At 33.9% G+C, this 14,713-nt stretch overlaps 2 protein-coding genes across 2 annotated transcripts; one reads left to right on the top strand and one right to left on the bottom strand.

Moving 5' to 3' along the window:
* The first annotated feature begins 243 nt into the window (after positions 1-243).
* On the top strand, positions 244-2,892 carry LOC141392153 (dTTP/UTP pyrophosphatase-like). The gene is made up of 4 exons (XM_073965106.1): positions 244-484; positions 2,109-2,353; positions 2,419-2,565; positions 2,625-2,892. Exons 1-4 carry the CDS (start codon positions 395-397, stop codon positions 2,764-2,766), a joined length of 624 nt encoding a protein of 207 aa, XP_073821207.1. The 5' UTR covers positions 244-394; the 3' UTR covers positions 2,767-2,892.
* A 2,287-nt stretch (positions 2,893-5,179) lies between these two features.
* LOC141392152 (dTTP/UTP pyrophosphatase-like) lies at positions 5,180-7,822 on the bottom strand. The gene is made up of 4 exons (XM_073965105.1): positions 7,588-7,822; positions 5,719-5,963; positions 5,507-5,653; positions 5,180-5,447 (listed from the first exon to the last, which is right to left on the bottom strand). The coding sequence occupies exons 1-4, from the start codon at positions 7,675-7,677 to the stop codon at positions 5,306-5,308; spliced, it is 624 nt and encodes a 207-aa protein (XP_073821206.1). The 5' UTR covers positions 7,678-7,822; the 3' UTR covers positions 5,180-5,305.
* Between the last annotated feature and the right edge of the window lie 6,891 nt (positions 7,823-14,713).

Genomic DNA, 14,713 nt, shown 5'->3' with positions numbered 1-14,713 from the left:
GCAATTTTTAAGAGAGTGAGAGAGGAGAGAGAGCCAAAATCTCTCTCCTCTCTCTTAAAAATTGCTTCCAATTTTACTACTTTTTGGGGTTAGGGAATGCTTTCCGTGTTAAAAATGGTCAAACTTGAAGAAACTTTAACGTAAAGGAACAAAGCTATAATTGTACCATTAAAAATAATCATCTGTGTAACACTGAACATACAACTCGCACGTCGATAAACATGTTTCGTTTGGAACGTTTTCAACTTTGTTTGGTGTCAGTTAAAACATGTGAAAAACGTAAACAAAACAAACTAATTTCACAACTTCACGGGGATTGAAAGTCCTTCGTTTTCGTTTTCATTAAAATTAAAAAAAAAAACTAATTTCTCAGGGCAAAAACCTCTCATCCAGAATGTTGGCTCCAATCAAGCATTTATTATCCACCAAACGGATTATTTTAGCCAGTGGTTCACCACGAAGGCAGGAACTGGTAAAATCCTTGGTAAGCACCATTGAATAATAGGCATAAATCTCGTTTAGGGGCTCTTGTCTCAGATCATCAACAATGTATAGCTTTCCTGGGGAAATGGATCCGAGATATGGACCTTAAAACTTTACAATTCTTACTTGAGCAATATGGGTATCGTTTTAAAGCTTAAGGAGAGTACTTTCGTTCGCGCAGCAGAGCTGACTTTTAAAAATGCCTTGGCATAAATAGAATACTCTTCCACCTGGCGGAAAAATCTGGAAAAATTATCACAGGTAGATCTTGTTGTCCTGATCACAAATATATAAACTTTTCCGGGGGGAAGTCCATACTTCCCGAGATATGGACCTCTTAAGTTCCGAAAATTCCCTTGTTAAAGTAAGAAAAAATTTTAAATAAAAAAAATGTTGTTTTCGTGCCCTAAATTGGCTCCTGTCCACAGGAGAAAGTCTTAAATCCCCGGCCGAAGGCCGGCTACTTAGAAAAAACTTACAATTTAAAAAAAATTTTCAAATTTTTTCCGTCAGGTGGTAGAGTATTCAATTTGTTCCAATGCCTTTTAAATTTCTTACCGAAGACCGACTATATAATAATGTCATGTTCACACGAGCGTTTCAATTACGTTGTTCGCCTGTCGAACGACGTACACGAATTAACCCGTTTCCACGACACCATTCGTAATTAACAGAAACATAAACAAAATTTCCTTCATATTTGTTTCCTTGTTTTCACGAAAATTTGAACCGAAAACACATAAAATATACATTAAATGAATAGGAAAAACAGTAGACTTTCCTTCAAATGTATCTTTTATATTTATCTACACACATTTCATTTATTTTTTCCATAAATTCTGAATAATTTTGTATTTTCAATATATTTTTATATTTTTCTATTTTCATAATTAAAGAGTGAGAGACATGCCAAAACAATGTTTATGTATACAGACTTTCAGTTATTTGTTTCCTTTTTGTTTCTGATTTTTTTACGCGATTTTGAACTAATGGACAAGAAATGTGTGTAGAATTAAGAAGGAAACACAACCATCTTCCTTCTGCATCTATATAAAACGTTTAGTTCATTCATTTTCATTCATATTTTTCCTTTGTTCTAAAAGTTTTTGTGTTTTCAACAAATTTTTCAATTTTGAATTTAGACATGTCATAATTATTATTTTCGATAAATTCTCTCATTTGTTAGGGATGGGACATATTTTATCGTTGTTCGGAGAGTATTTCTACTTGAACAACATAGAAAAATCTTCGTTCGTTCTCAGAATTTTGTATGGGGAATCAAGTAATTTATTCGTATTTGAGGGTCGAACGACGAATAGAGAACGAACGACGTACCGTGGAAACGGGCTATAAAACACATTTTTTTGTTCAGTTTTTAAACGTTGATATATAAAATGCAAATTATTAACGGCATTCGAAAGTAAAGTAAAAAAGTCAAGACCCCTGTCTCGAGAAGCTAAAATTACACTGGGACAGCTATATTTCATTTTGATAATGGTTAACTACCTACGGTAAAAAATTTAGCCAGATACGAGAGGTGCCCCTAAATGAGATTTGTTCAAGTTATATGTCATTTAGCTAAAAAAAAACTATTGAAACACTTATATCTCCTTTCCTCCCAAAAGGGTCTGAATGCTGAACTATGTCCCTCCACATTTGAGGAGAATTTAAACCCTGCCGATTTTAAGGACTTTTCCAAGTTTATAGAGGCTACTGCGTTGGGAAAGGCAGAAGAGGTATACAATAGATTAAAGTCGGGTGATAATCAGGAGGAGCTGTTGGTTATAGCTGCCGATACAATGGTGACAATGGGTTCGGAAATATATGGGAAACCAAAGGACAACGAAGATGCATTTAGGATGATAACAAAGTAATGCAAATGAAGAGGAGCTTTTAAAGTCCATTGCCTTAATTATGTCTACTTTCCCCTTTCAGTCTGGCCGGCAAATGCAACCGTGTCTTTACAGGGGTAGTATTAAAACATTCCAAAGGTGTTCGTAGTTTTACGGAAACCGCTGATGTATATTTTGGCCAACTGACAAAGGAACAAATACAAGCATATGTTGATTCTGGAGAACCATTGTAAGTTTTGTGAAAAAGTGTTGAAAATAGTTTATAACTTACAATTTTTTGTTTTTCAGAGATAAAGCTGGCGGTTATGGTGTCCAGGGAATTGGTGGCGCCTTAATATCCCGTATTGATGGCGATTTCTATTGTGTCATGGGTCTACCCCTGCATCGTTTATGCTGTGAACTAAACAAACTGTTTCTGGAAGATGTTTAGGAAGCTTTAGTTAGAACCATGTTTTAGTTAGTATTTTAATTGTTGTTATTGTATGGACATGGACTCGAAGAAGTTCTGAAATAAAATCGAAATTTTTTTTGGAAGTAACGTCCAAAAATATAAAAACCATGGTACAATCATTACAAGGTAGGACACAGCAAACATATCAAAAAGCAAATCTTACAGGAGACGGTTTTTATTGAATAACTTTTGATCTAATTGGTACTTTACACGATATGTTTTTTACATATGAGTTGTCAATTCTCCCATACAAAATGTATATGCAAAGTGACAACTCATATGTAAAAAACATATCGTGTAAAGTACCCATAAGCATGATTTTAAATTAAATTTTGGTATAGTTTCGTTACTAAATCCTATTTACTAAACAAATAAATAATTTGTGGAATATCTTCAATATAACGGTAATTTGTGTCGCTTACATCTTTTTCGGTGTCACGCAATCAGACTAGCACGTTAAATGTAATGAAAACAGCGAGTTGCTGCGTGACCCACGCAAGACGCTCTGGCCTGAGTACATAAGCTGCCTCGCCTGGTTGCCTTTCTTTCCTGCTTCATTTCTGACATAACAAAAATAAAGGCCTGCGTACATAAGCTGCTTTGCCTGATTGCCTTGCTTACCTGCTTCATTTCTGACGTAATAAAAATAATAGAATAAAGACGAAATTTCGAACTGGGTTGCCATCAGTTGGAAATTGGGTCGGTCTTCTTTGTTCTTTTATTTTTTATTGAAGCAGCAAAGCAAGGCAATCAGGCAAAGCAGCTTATGTACGCAGGCCTTAAAGGAATAAACAAAGATGTCAATATTATAAGATAGGAAAAGTCAATTGTGAAAAATTAACTGTAGAGGGAGTTAACTTCTGTTGCTACGATATCATAGCAACATTCTGTTAAACGAAAACTGTTACTCATTGGAATATTGACAAGAAAGACATTAAAACTCAAGTTTGAAGGCATTCGCTTTTGATTTTTTCATTGAATGAACAATAAAAAATGAAAAGAAATAAATTTCAGCCACAAAACACGACGTTAATTTTTTCTGCCGCGAGAAATGGGAATCAAAAACGATTGGCATTGCTGTTATCAATTCCAGTGAGTTGTGTAGCCATCTGTAACCAAAATGTGGAATTATTAGCATATGTTTTTGGAAAATGCATTTGTTCGGGTCTTTAGTCTGTGTTTAGACACACAAATTTCTCGGGAAAGTAAATTCAGTTTTTAGGCAATAAGGGGTAGGAAAGAGTATTGAGGAGCTCTTTCCTCTCCGCTCTCGCCCAAAAAACTCAATTTACTTTCCCGAGAAATTTGTGTGTCTAAACACAGACTAAAGACCCGAACAAATGCATTTTCCAAAAACATATGCTAATAATTCCACATTTTGGTTACAGATGGCTACACAACTCACTGGAATTGATAACAGCAATGCCAATCGTTTTTGATTCCCATTTCTCGCGGCAGAAAAAATTAACGTCGTGTTTTGTGGCTGAAATTTATTTCTTTTCATTTTTTATTGTTCATTCAATGAAAAAATCAAAAGCGAATGCCTTCAAACTTGAGTTTTAATGTCTTTCTTGTCAATATTCCAATGAGTAACAGTTTTCGTTTAACAGAATGTTGCTATGATATCGTAGCAACAGAAGTTAACTCCCTCTACAGTTAATTTTTCACAATTGACTTTTCCTATCTTATAATATTGACATCTTTGTTTATTCCTTTAAGGCCTGCGTACATAAGCTGCTTTGCCTGATTGCCTTGCTTTGCTGCTTCAATAAAAAATAAAAGAACAAAGAAGGCCGACCCAATTTCCAACTGATGGCAACCCAGTTCGAAATTTCGTCTTTATTCTATTATTTTTATTACGTCAGAAATGAAGCAGGTAAGCAAGGCAATCAGGCAAAGCAGCTTATGTACGCAGGCCTTTATTTTTGTTATGTCAGAAATGAAGCAGGAAAGAAAGGCAACCAGGCGAGGCAGCTTATGTACTCAGGCCAGAGCGTCTTGCGTGGGTCACGCAGCAACTCGCTGTTTTCATTACATTTAACGTGCTAGTCTGATTGCGTGACACCGAAAAAGATGTAAGCGACACAAATTACCGTTATATTGAAGATATTCCACAAATTATTTATTTGTTTAGTAAATAGGATTTAGTAACGAAACTATACCAAAATTTAATTTAAAATCATGCTTATGGGTACTTTACACGATATGTTTTTTACATATGAGTTGTCACTTTGCATATACATTTTGTATGGGAGAATTGACAACTCATATGTAAAAAACATATCGTGTAAAGTACCAATTAGATCAAAAGTTATTCAATAAAAACCGTCTCCTGTAAGATTTGCTTTTTGATATGTTTGCTGTGTCCTACCTTGTAATGATTGTACCATGGTTTTTATATTTTTGGACGTTACTTCCAAAAAAAATTTCGATTTTATTTCAGAACTTCTTCGAGTCCATGTCCATACAATAACAACAATTAAAATACTAACTAAAACATGGTTCTAACTAAAGCTTCCTAAACATCTTCCAGAAACAGTTTGTTTAGTTCACAGCATAAACGATGCAGGGGTAGACCCATGACACAATAGAAATCGCCATCAATACGGGATATTAAGGCGCCACCAATTCCCTGGACACCATAACCGCCAGCTTTATCTCTGAAAAACAAAAAATTGTAAGTTATAAACTATTTTCAACACTTTTTCACAAAACTTACAATGGTTCTCCAGAATCAACATATGCTTGTATTTGTTCCTTTGTCAGTTGGCCAAAATATACATCAGCGGTTTCCGTAAAACTACGAACACCTTTGGAATGTTTTAATACTACCCCTGTAAAGACACGGTTGCATTTGCCGGCCAGACTGAAAGGGGAAAGTAGACATAATTAAGGCAATGGACTTTAAAAGCTCCTCTTCATTTGCATTACTTTGTTATCATCCTAAATGCATCTTCGTTGTCCTTTGGTTTCCCATATATTTCCGAACCCATTGTCACCATTGTATCGGCAGCTATAACCAACAGCTCCTCCTGATTATCACCCGACTTTAATCTATTGTATACCTCTTCTGCCTTTCCCAACGCAGTAGCCTCTATAAACTTGGAAAAGTCCTTAAAATCGGCAGGGTTTAAATTCTCCTCAAATGTGGAGGGACATAGTTCAGCATTCAGACCCTTTTGGGAGGAAAGGAGATATAAGTGTTTCAATAGTTTTTTTTTAGCTAAATGACATATAACTTGAACAAATCTCATTTAGGGGCACCTCTCGTATCTGGCTAAATTTTTTACCGTAGGTAGTTAACCATTATCAAAATGAAATATAGCTGTCCCAGTGTAATTTTAGCTTCTCGAGACAGGGGTCTTGACTTTTTTACTTTACTTTCGAATGCCGTTAATAATTTGCATTTTATATATCAACGTTTAAAAACTGAACAAAAAAATGTGTTTTATAGCCCGTTTCCACGGTACGTCGTTCGTTCTCTATTCGTCGTTCGACCCTCAAATACGAATAAATTACTTGATTCCCCATACAAAATTCTGAGAACGAACGAAGATTTTTCTATGTTGTTCAAGTAGAAATACTCTCCGAACAACGATAAAATATGTCCCATCCCTAACAAATGAGAGAATTTATCGAAAATAATAATTATGACATGTCTAAATTCAAAATTGAAAAATTTGTTGAAAACACAAAAACTTTTAGAACAAAGGAAAAATATGAATGAAAATGAATGAACTAAACGTTTTATATAGATGCAGAAGGAAGATGGTTGTGTTTCCTTCTTAATTCTACACACATTTCTTGTCCATTAGTTCAAAATCGCGTAAAAAAATCAGAAACAAAAAGGAAACAAATAACTGAAAGTCTGTATACATAAACATTGTTTTGGCATGTCTCTCACTCTTTAATTATGAAAATAGAAAAATATAAAAATATATTGAAAATACAAAATTATTCAGAATTTATGGAAAAAATAAATGAAATGTGTGTAGATAAATATAAAAGATACATTTGAAGGAAAGTCTACTGTTTTTCCTATTCATTTAATGTATATTTTATGTGTTTTCGGTTCAAATTTTCGTGAAAACAAGGAAACAAATATGAAGGAAATTTTGTTTATGTTTCTGTTAATTACGAATGGTGTCGTGGAAACGGGTTAATTCGTGTACGTCGTTCGACAGGCGAACAACGTAATTGAAACGCTCGTGTGAACATGACATTATTATATAGTCGGTCTTCGGTAAGAAATTTAAAAGGCATTGGAACAAATTGAATACTCTACCACCTGACGGAAAAAATTTGAAAATTTTTTTTAAATTGTAAGTTTTTTCTAAGTAGCCGGCCTTCGGCCGGGGATTTAAGACTTTCTCCTGTGGACAGGAGCCAATTTAGGGCACGAAAACAACATTTTTTTTATTTAAAATTTTTTCTTACTTTAACAAGGGAATTTTCGGAACTTAAGAGGTCCATATCTCGGGAAGTATGGACTTCCCCCCGGAAAAGTTTATATATTTGTGATCAGGACAACAAGATCTACCTGTGATAATTTTTCCAGATTTTTCCGCCAGGTGGAAGAGTATTCTATTTATGCCAAGGCATTTTTAAAAGTCAGCTCTGCTGCGCGAACGAAAGTACTCTCCTTAAGCTTTAAAACGATACCCATATTGCTCAAGTAAGAATTGTAAAGTTTTAAGGTCCATATCTCGGATCCATTTCCCCAGGAAAGCTATACATTGTTGATGATCTGAGACAAGAGCCCCTAAACGAGATTTATGCCTATTATTCAATGGTGCTTACCAAGGATTTTACCAGTTCCTGCCTTCGTGGTGAACCACTGGCTAAAATAATCCGTTTGGTGGATAATAAATGCTTGATTGGAGCCAACATTCTGGATGAGAGGTTTTTGCCCTGAGAAATTAGTTTTTTTTTTTAATTTTAATGAAAACGAAAACGAAGGACTTTCAATCCCCGTGAAGTTGTGAAATTAGTTTGTTTTGTTTACGTTTTTCACATGTTTTAACTGACACCAAACAAAGTTGAAAACGTTCCAAACGAAACATGTTTATCGACGTGCGAGTTGTATGTTCAGTGTTACACAGATGATTATTTTTAATGGTACAATTATAGCTTTGTTCCTTTACGTTAAAGTTTCTTCAAGTTTGACCATTTTTAACACGGAAAGCATTCCCTAACCCCAAAAAGTAGTAAAATTGGAAGCAATTTTTAAGAGAGAGGAGAGAGATTTTGGCTCTCTCTCCTCTCTCACTCTCTTAAAAATTGCTTCCAGTTTTATACTATGTTTACATTTACGAAATCCACTCGGTTTCAACTGTCAATTCCATTGCTCAAACGTCAAATGAAATCGAATCGATTTCAGATGAGTTTTCATTTGACGTATACACAAAGGAATTGACAGTTGAAATCGAGTGGATTTCCTAAATGTAAACATAGTATTACTACTTTTTGGCTTTCATTTTAACTACTTTCTGCTCAACAAATTTCGTTGTGTTTAAAGGTGAAAAACTGTCAAACTGGTGATTTGACATTTATTTGACAATTAAGGCAAAAGGAAAAAAAGAAAACTACGCGCTTTGTCAAAGCAAAATAAAAAGAAATAAACTGAAACAATAAAAATGTAAACCAGTGAAATAAAAAAAAAATAAAAAACAGTGAAATTTTATTTTTTTAAGCAGTCATGTTGGATTTTTGACATTGTTGCCAGATTTACTATTTTTCCGTTTCTTTACTTTTGTGCAAAACTTGTTACGTGAGAGCAATTTTCACAGTTTTCTGAGAGAAGAGAGAACTGCTCTTTTGCTACTTTTACTATTAAAAAAGTAAAGGAACAAAGCTATACATTGATAAATGCTTCAAAATTTATGCTGTCCTGCATGCGCAAGGTGTATTGGCCGCATAAGGAGTTTTTATTTTCTTTTGCAAGGAAATTGTAAAAAGTAAGCAGACACCTTCCCTGCAAAAACCAGCAAGCAATTAGCTGACTTGCCAAAGCAGAACAATTTGTCCGTCAATAAAGAAACCAAAGGAAGCTAAAATGTTGGATTTTATTAAAAATAATAAAGAAAATGACCCAAGAAAGGGATTTTTCCACTTTGCAACTTTGTTCACCAAAAAAAAAAAACAATACAATTAGACTTGCTATTTCCACTATAAAAATGTTTTCAATTTTTACAAACATAAATCAGCGAATAGTTAAAAACAGCTGATTTATTGTTTGCAGGAAGAAGAAGAGCTGCAAGAGCTTGCTAGAAGAAATTTGTCCAGCAAGAATTTGCCATCTCTAAATAAAAGAACTGTAAAAATGTCTCTCTCGATTCGCTTTCTTTCAGACGACTTCCAGCAACAATTGGTACAAATTGTTACACATTTTAGGGTAACCAGACAAACCTGAAATGAAATAAAATAAATAAACATATGGTATGTTCCAGAACCTGCAAGAAGCTACTCAATTTTACTACGATAACATTTTTTCCTTTATGTTATCGTAAAAAATAGTAAAAATTAGTAGATTATTGCAGTACTGGAACAGACCATTAGTTATAAAAGCTCTGTTCCTTTACGTGCAAGAATCTTCAAGTTTTACAACTTTTTACTCGAAAAGCGTTCCTTTACTTCAGACACCATACAATTCATATGGAAGCAGATTACAACTTTTGCTACTTTTGCCGGTTTTACCACTTTCAAAAGTAAAGGAACAGATTAAAAGTAAAAATAAATGCATCTATCGTTGAGGTATGTTCAGCGTAAAGTTCATAAAATAAGATGAGTATGTTCAATGTATTTGAGTAAAAATAGCATATATGGTAGAGCTGGCAAACCATCGATATTCCCAACATTAGATATTTTCGATATAATGTTTTAAAATATCGATTACTATCGATATTATCGTTAAGTTGTCATCGCCATGAATTTGGAGATGAAAATGGGGTAAATGTCAATGATTTTCTTGAAATTATGCACAAGTAGTTCACAGAAATGTAAAGGAGTATAAACAACTGCTTTTATTTTATAAAAAAAAATTAAAAAAATACATTTTATTTTACCGAAAAATGTGTACATGTGACTACGGACTTACTTTCTTACACACACATAATAGCTATATTACATTACGTGTATTTCATGTGTATGTTTTGAATTTGTTTGTCCTCGTGTAATTCTTTGTGTGTGCGAAAAATGACATTTTACATATGATTTATAATTTTTGCGATTACACCAGTGTATGTTTTTTTTTTGTGTGACATAACCTATAAATGTAAACAAATCCTTTACCAAATCGATTTATTTAAGTTTCTTTAAGAAATTATTTCTTTCAGCAAATTTTGCAAATTTCTGCTTTCATCAAAACAAACAAATCAGCTGTTTTCTATTTATTGTACATACAAAAATAGGAAGGGCTCTAAAACGAAAATGTTACACATGGGTTCACACATCATTTTGATAGATGAAATTTTTTATATGGATCACACTATGTGTACAACATGTAGATGTAAAAAATGCAAAACATACACATGAAATACACGTAATGTAATATAGCTATAAATGACGAAACAGCACTAAAACCTGATTTTTGTTCTAATGTAAATAGCATATAATATACAGGCCAGCTGATGCCAGACATGTGAAAAAGCATATGGTGTGATATAGCCATAACTTCGCAAGTTCTTGCAAGTTGCAACTACTTGCAAATACTTCTCATTTCTCTTTTACTGAACAAGTTTGTTATCGAACAGCATTTTTTTAACAAAAACATATATTCACCTACCTACCACACCAACGCTCTCTGAGCGTCCGTACTAACCAAATACGCTGAATCCGAAATTCCATTTAAAACGCAAAAACCGTGACAGAAACTTTTATTTAGACACGGGACTAAGACATATAAAAGGTCTGTCTGGTTACCCTGCGTTTACAAATAACAGGACAGTTTACTTCATGTATTGCCAAAATCCAAAAACTTGCCTGTGTGACGTAGGCGTCCCGATAACTGCAAAAACAGTTGTAAAATTGTGAATGAAAATCATCGATTTGCTCTTGTTTTCCATTCACATATTTTGCTTTCGTTCATTGTCTTTTGTTTTCAACACATTTCAATTATTTATCTTACACATTTTAACAAAAAATTTCAAAAATTTGTTAATCCTACTGTCTGTGGAAAACTGATGGACAGCTGGGAGACAGCCTACAAATGTATGTGTGTGTAAGTAAATCAGAGTTGTATTTGAAGGCAAATTGTCTGGTGTAAACGCCTAGTTACTTTCGCAGCAAGAATTGTTCAGCAAGAACTTTCTATTTCAAATGCTGTCCTGCATGCCTATGGTGTATTGGCCGCATAAGGAGTTTTTATTTTCGTTTGCAAGAAAATCGTTAAAAGTAAGCAGACACCTTCCCTGCAAAACCAGCAAGCAATTAGCTGACCTGCCAAAGCAGAACAATTTGTCCAAACCAAAGGAAGCTAAAATATTGGATTTTATTAAAAATAATAAAGAAAATGACCCAAAAAAGAATTTTTCCACTTTGCAAATTAGTTCTCAAAAAAAAAAAACATACAATTAAGGGGTGAGTACATAAGCTGCCTTGTCTGCTTACCTTGCTTGCTTCTGATAAAAGAATAAAAAAGAAAAGGGCAACCCAGTTCGAAATTTGCTCGGCCTTCTTTATTCTTTTATTTTTATTATGTCAGTAGTGCGATTCTCTAACTCATTTTTTGAATTACCGACAAAAATCGGTAAAATTAAAATGCTTATAATTTCGGCAATTAACGATATTATTCGGTAAGTTAGTGACCAATAAAAAGTAGTCGTAAAGTTCTACCGATATCAACAGTGTTGGCAACGTTTATTTGAATTTTTCATTCATAATTTTGCGTTTTAATTATACCTATTTTTGTCGTTAACTCAAAAAATGAGTTAGAGAATCCCACTACAGAAATGAAGCAGGAAAGCAAGGCAATCAAGCAAGGCAGCTTATGTACGCAGGCCTTTAGACTTGCTATTTCTACAATAAAATTGTTTTCAATTTGCACAAACATAAATCAGCGAATAGTTAAAAATAGCTGATTTATTGTTTGCAGGAAGAAGAAGAGTTGCAAGAGCTTGCTAGAAGAAATTTGTCGAGCAAGAATTTGCAAACTCTCATTAAAAGAACCGTCAAAATGTCTCTCTCAATTCGCTTTCTTTTGCTGGACTTCTGTGTTAACAGACGACTACCAGCAAAAATAGGTACACATTTTAGGTAACCATACAAACCTGAAATAAATGAACTGTTAAACGTCGTTTACATTACCACTTTTTGTTGGCTTAACGTTCTTTATGACAATTTATGTGACGTAAACATAGTTATAAAAGCTTCGTTCCCGTACTTTTTAATGGTAAAACTCGTAAAAGAGAGACCTGCAAAAAATTTGTTCTTACACACAAGTTTTCTGAAATAGTTCGGGAACGGAAAAATGGAAAATACGTCAAAAAAACTGGAACAAATGTCAAAGTCGGCGTATCAGCCAATCAGACGCCGGCAACCATGTTACAATTTTTTTACTCGTGTAAAAAGTTTTTAAAGAGAGTGTCATTCAGCGCCATTTTTGTTTAAAGAGAAGTGCACATTTTACGACTTTTTTGTGTACGGGAACGCTTTTTCGAGTAAAATGTGTAAAAGTCGTAAAAATTGTAAAAACTTTTTAGTTCTGGAACACAGCTAAAGTAAAAATAAATGCATCTATCGTTGAGGTATGTTCAGTGTAAAGTTCATAAAATAAGATGAGTATGTTCAATGTATCTGAGTAGAAATAGCATATAGCATAGTATCTGTTTATCGTTATGGCAACAATGGCTTGATATCGAATTCATCAACCATTTGTTGAGGAATTTGTTCCTATGTATTCCTAAAACGTAAGAAGTAACAGAAATGGGGTTTCTGTTTTTTACATATGTATATGTGCATACCAACTGTCCTTTTTACAAATCTGAATTTTGTACACATGGTGTGAACCATCCAGAAATTTCAATGCATCAAAGCATGGTAGAACAAATATAAGGTAAAGTAAATACTACAACAAATACAACTCAACAACAACCACAAAGGAATTTGCTTTTGTTTGTAACGTTACTGTCACCGGTATATGTAAACAAAACAAGGAAATGTCTATAAATTATTGGAATTTATAAAACTAATATTTTTCACATTTGATTGAATATTTTGGAAAACATGAATGAAAATTCGTTACATTTTAAATTTGAATGTTTCGATGGAAATTCATTGAAAAAGGAGAAGCTGGTTCAATCTTTTGTTTTTGAAATCAAAGAAGCACATGTTTATTAGGTCTTTATTTTTTCAAATTTAACAAAATACCTCACATATTAACAAACATTGTACCGCCTCTATAAGCGGTGCTTTATTGTGAGGCTCGTCGTTCGGACTTGGAGGAGGTTACATATTATTGATATCAAGAAGTCTTTCTGGGAAATAGTTTTTTTTGGAATGATATATTTTTTCCTCAAAAACTATATATCCCTAATGTACATCGAAATAGAAATAAATATATAAAATGTCGTATGGAATTTGACACTAACGTTACAACCCAGTTCAGTCAGCTGTGTATTGCTGTTACCTTTTATTGTTCTACCATGGCATCAAAGTGTTATGTACATACATATGTATTTTTTCGAATAGAACGCGCTCTATTCTCGTCTGTACAACCAAAGGTAAACAGCTGTTTTGTTTGTACGCGATATAAATAAAGAAAACAACAGAAAACGAATGAAAAATAAAATTTTGCCGTGCAGAAGGAATTACATATGGGGAAAAAAGAGACAGTTGCTATGCATGAATATGTAAAAAACAGACCGTGTGAAAACTGCATTAAGGCCTGGTTACATAAGCTGTTTCGCCTACTTAGAGATAGTTTACACTATCTATCAATGTCATATGACACGAAATAAAAACATTCCATATCTACCCACGGAGGCAATGTGGAGACGTAATTTTATTATATGTTTGCTGGGGTGGACGCACAGAAAAAAATGGCGTAAGGAAAATCTCCAATATTCCACATATTAGTGAATATTTAACGATGGAAAATTTCAAGTCATATGACATTTACATATAGTGTAAACTACCCCTTACCTTGCTTTGTTCTGATAAAAGAATGAATAAGAAAAGGGCAACCTAGTTCGAATTTGGCTCGGCCTTCTTTATTCTTTCATTTTTATTTTGTCAGAATTGAATCAGGAAAGTAAGACAATCGGGCGAGGCTGCTTATGTACACAGGCCTTAAAAGCTCCAATATAAACTTACAGCCTGTTTCACTATGTCGAACGAAAATGAAAACGAAAGAAAAACTACTTAACTCGTGTATGCGTTTACACATGCCAATGATTTGTAGGTAGTTTGGATATATTCAATTTATTATGCATTATGTAAATATGCTAGGAAAATTTTTGAAGTTGCTGTCAAGGCACTTTTATTACTCACTGGCAAGAGAATTTCATTGCCACCAAAGCTGATAGTTCGAAAAATATAATTGTGATTGTAAAAAGGTGTAAAGGCCTGGGTACATAAGCTGCCTCGCCTGCTTGCCTTGCTTTCCTGCTTCATTTCTGACTTAATAAAAATAAAAGAATAAAGAAGGCCGAGCCAATTTCGAACTAGGTTGCCCTTTTTTATTCTTTTATCAGAAGCAAGCAGGTGAGGCAACTTATGTACCCAGGCCTTAAAGGGCCAAATACATACGGTCCGTTGTGCATCGCGTTACAACAACCACATGAAAACTTTAAGAACAAACTTGGCATCACTTACGCTTTTTTCATGTGGTTGTTGTTTCCAACGCGTGACGCGACGCACAACGGACCGTATGTGCCGGGGGCTTAAGTGTATTGTGTTTTTCGTACTTTCACTAGCATGTGTAAATGTA

The sequence above is a fragment of the Musca autumnalis genome, unplaced genomic scaffold (genome assembly GCF_047663935.1).
Source record: "Musca autumnalis isolate F117 unplaced genomic scaffold, ASM4766393v1 scaffold_2, whole genome shotgun sequence".
In the NCBI taxonomy this organism is placed as follows: Eukaryota; Metazoa; Arthropoda; class Insecta; order Diptera; family Muscidae; genus Musca; species Musca autumnalis.
Note: the sequence above shows the minus strand (reverse complement) of the source record. Positions and strands in the feature narration are given on the sequence as shown.

What these genes read in the sequence shown, in the direction of transcription:
- LOC141392153 (XM_073965106.1), top strand. Translation starts at nt 395, where the DNA reads ATGTTGGCTCCAATCAAGCATTTATTATCCACCAAACGGATTATTTTA. An exon ending in GCATTTAGGATGATAACAAA is followed by an intron (nt 2,354 to 2,418) that starts GTAATGCAAATG and finishes TTCCCCTTTCAG; the next exon opens with TCTGGCCGGCAAATGCAACC. An exon ending in GTTGATTCTGGAGAACCATT is followed by an intron (nt 2,566 to 2,624) that starts GTAAGTTTTGTG and finishes TTTGTTTTTCAG; the next exon opens with AGATAAAGCTGGCGGTTATG.
- LOC141392152 (XM_073965105.1), bottom strand. Translation starts at nt 7,677, where the DNA reads ATGTTGGCTCCAATCAAGCATTTATTATCCACCAAACGGATTATTTTA. An exon ending in GCATTTAGGATGATAACAAA is followed by an intron (nt 5,654 to 5,718) that starts GTAATGCAAATG and finishes TTCCCCTTTCAG; the next exon opens with TCTGGCCGGCAAATGCAACC. An exon ending in GTTGATTCTGGAGAACCATT is followed by an intron (nt 5,448 to 5,506) that starts GTAAGTTTTGTG and finishes TTTGTTTTTCAG; the next exon opens with AGATAAAGCTGGCGGTTATG.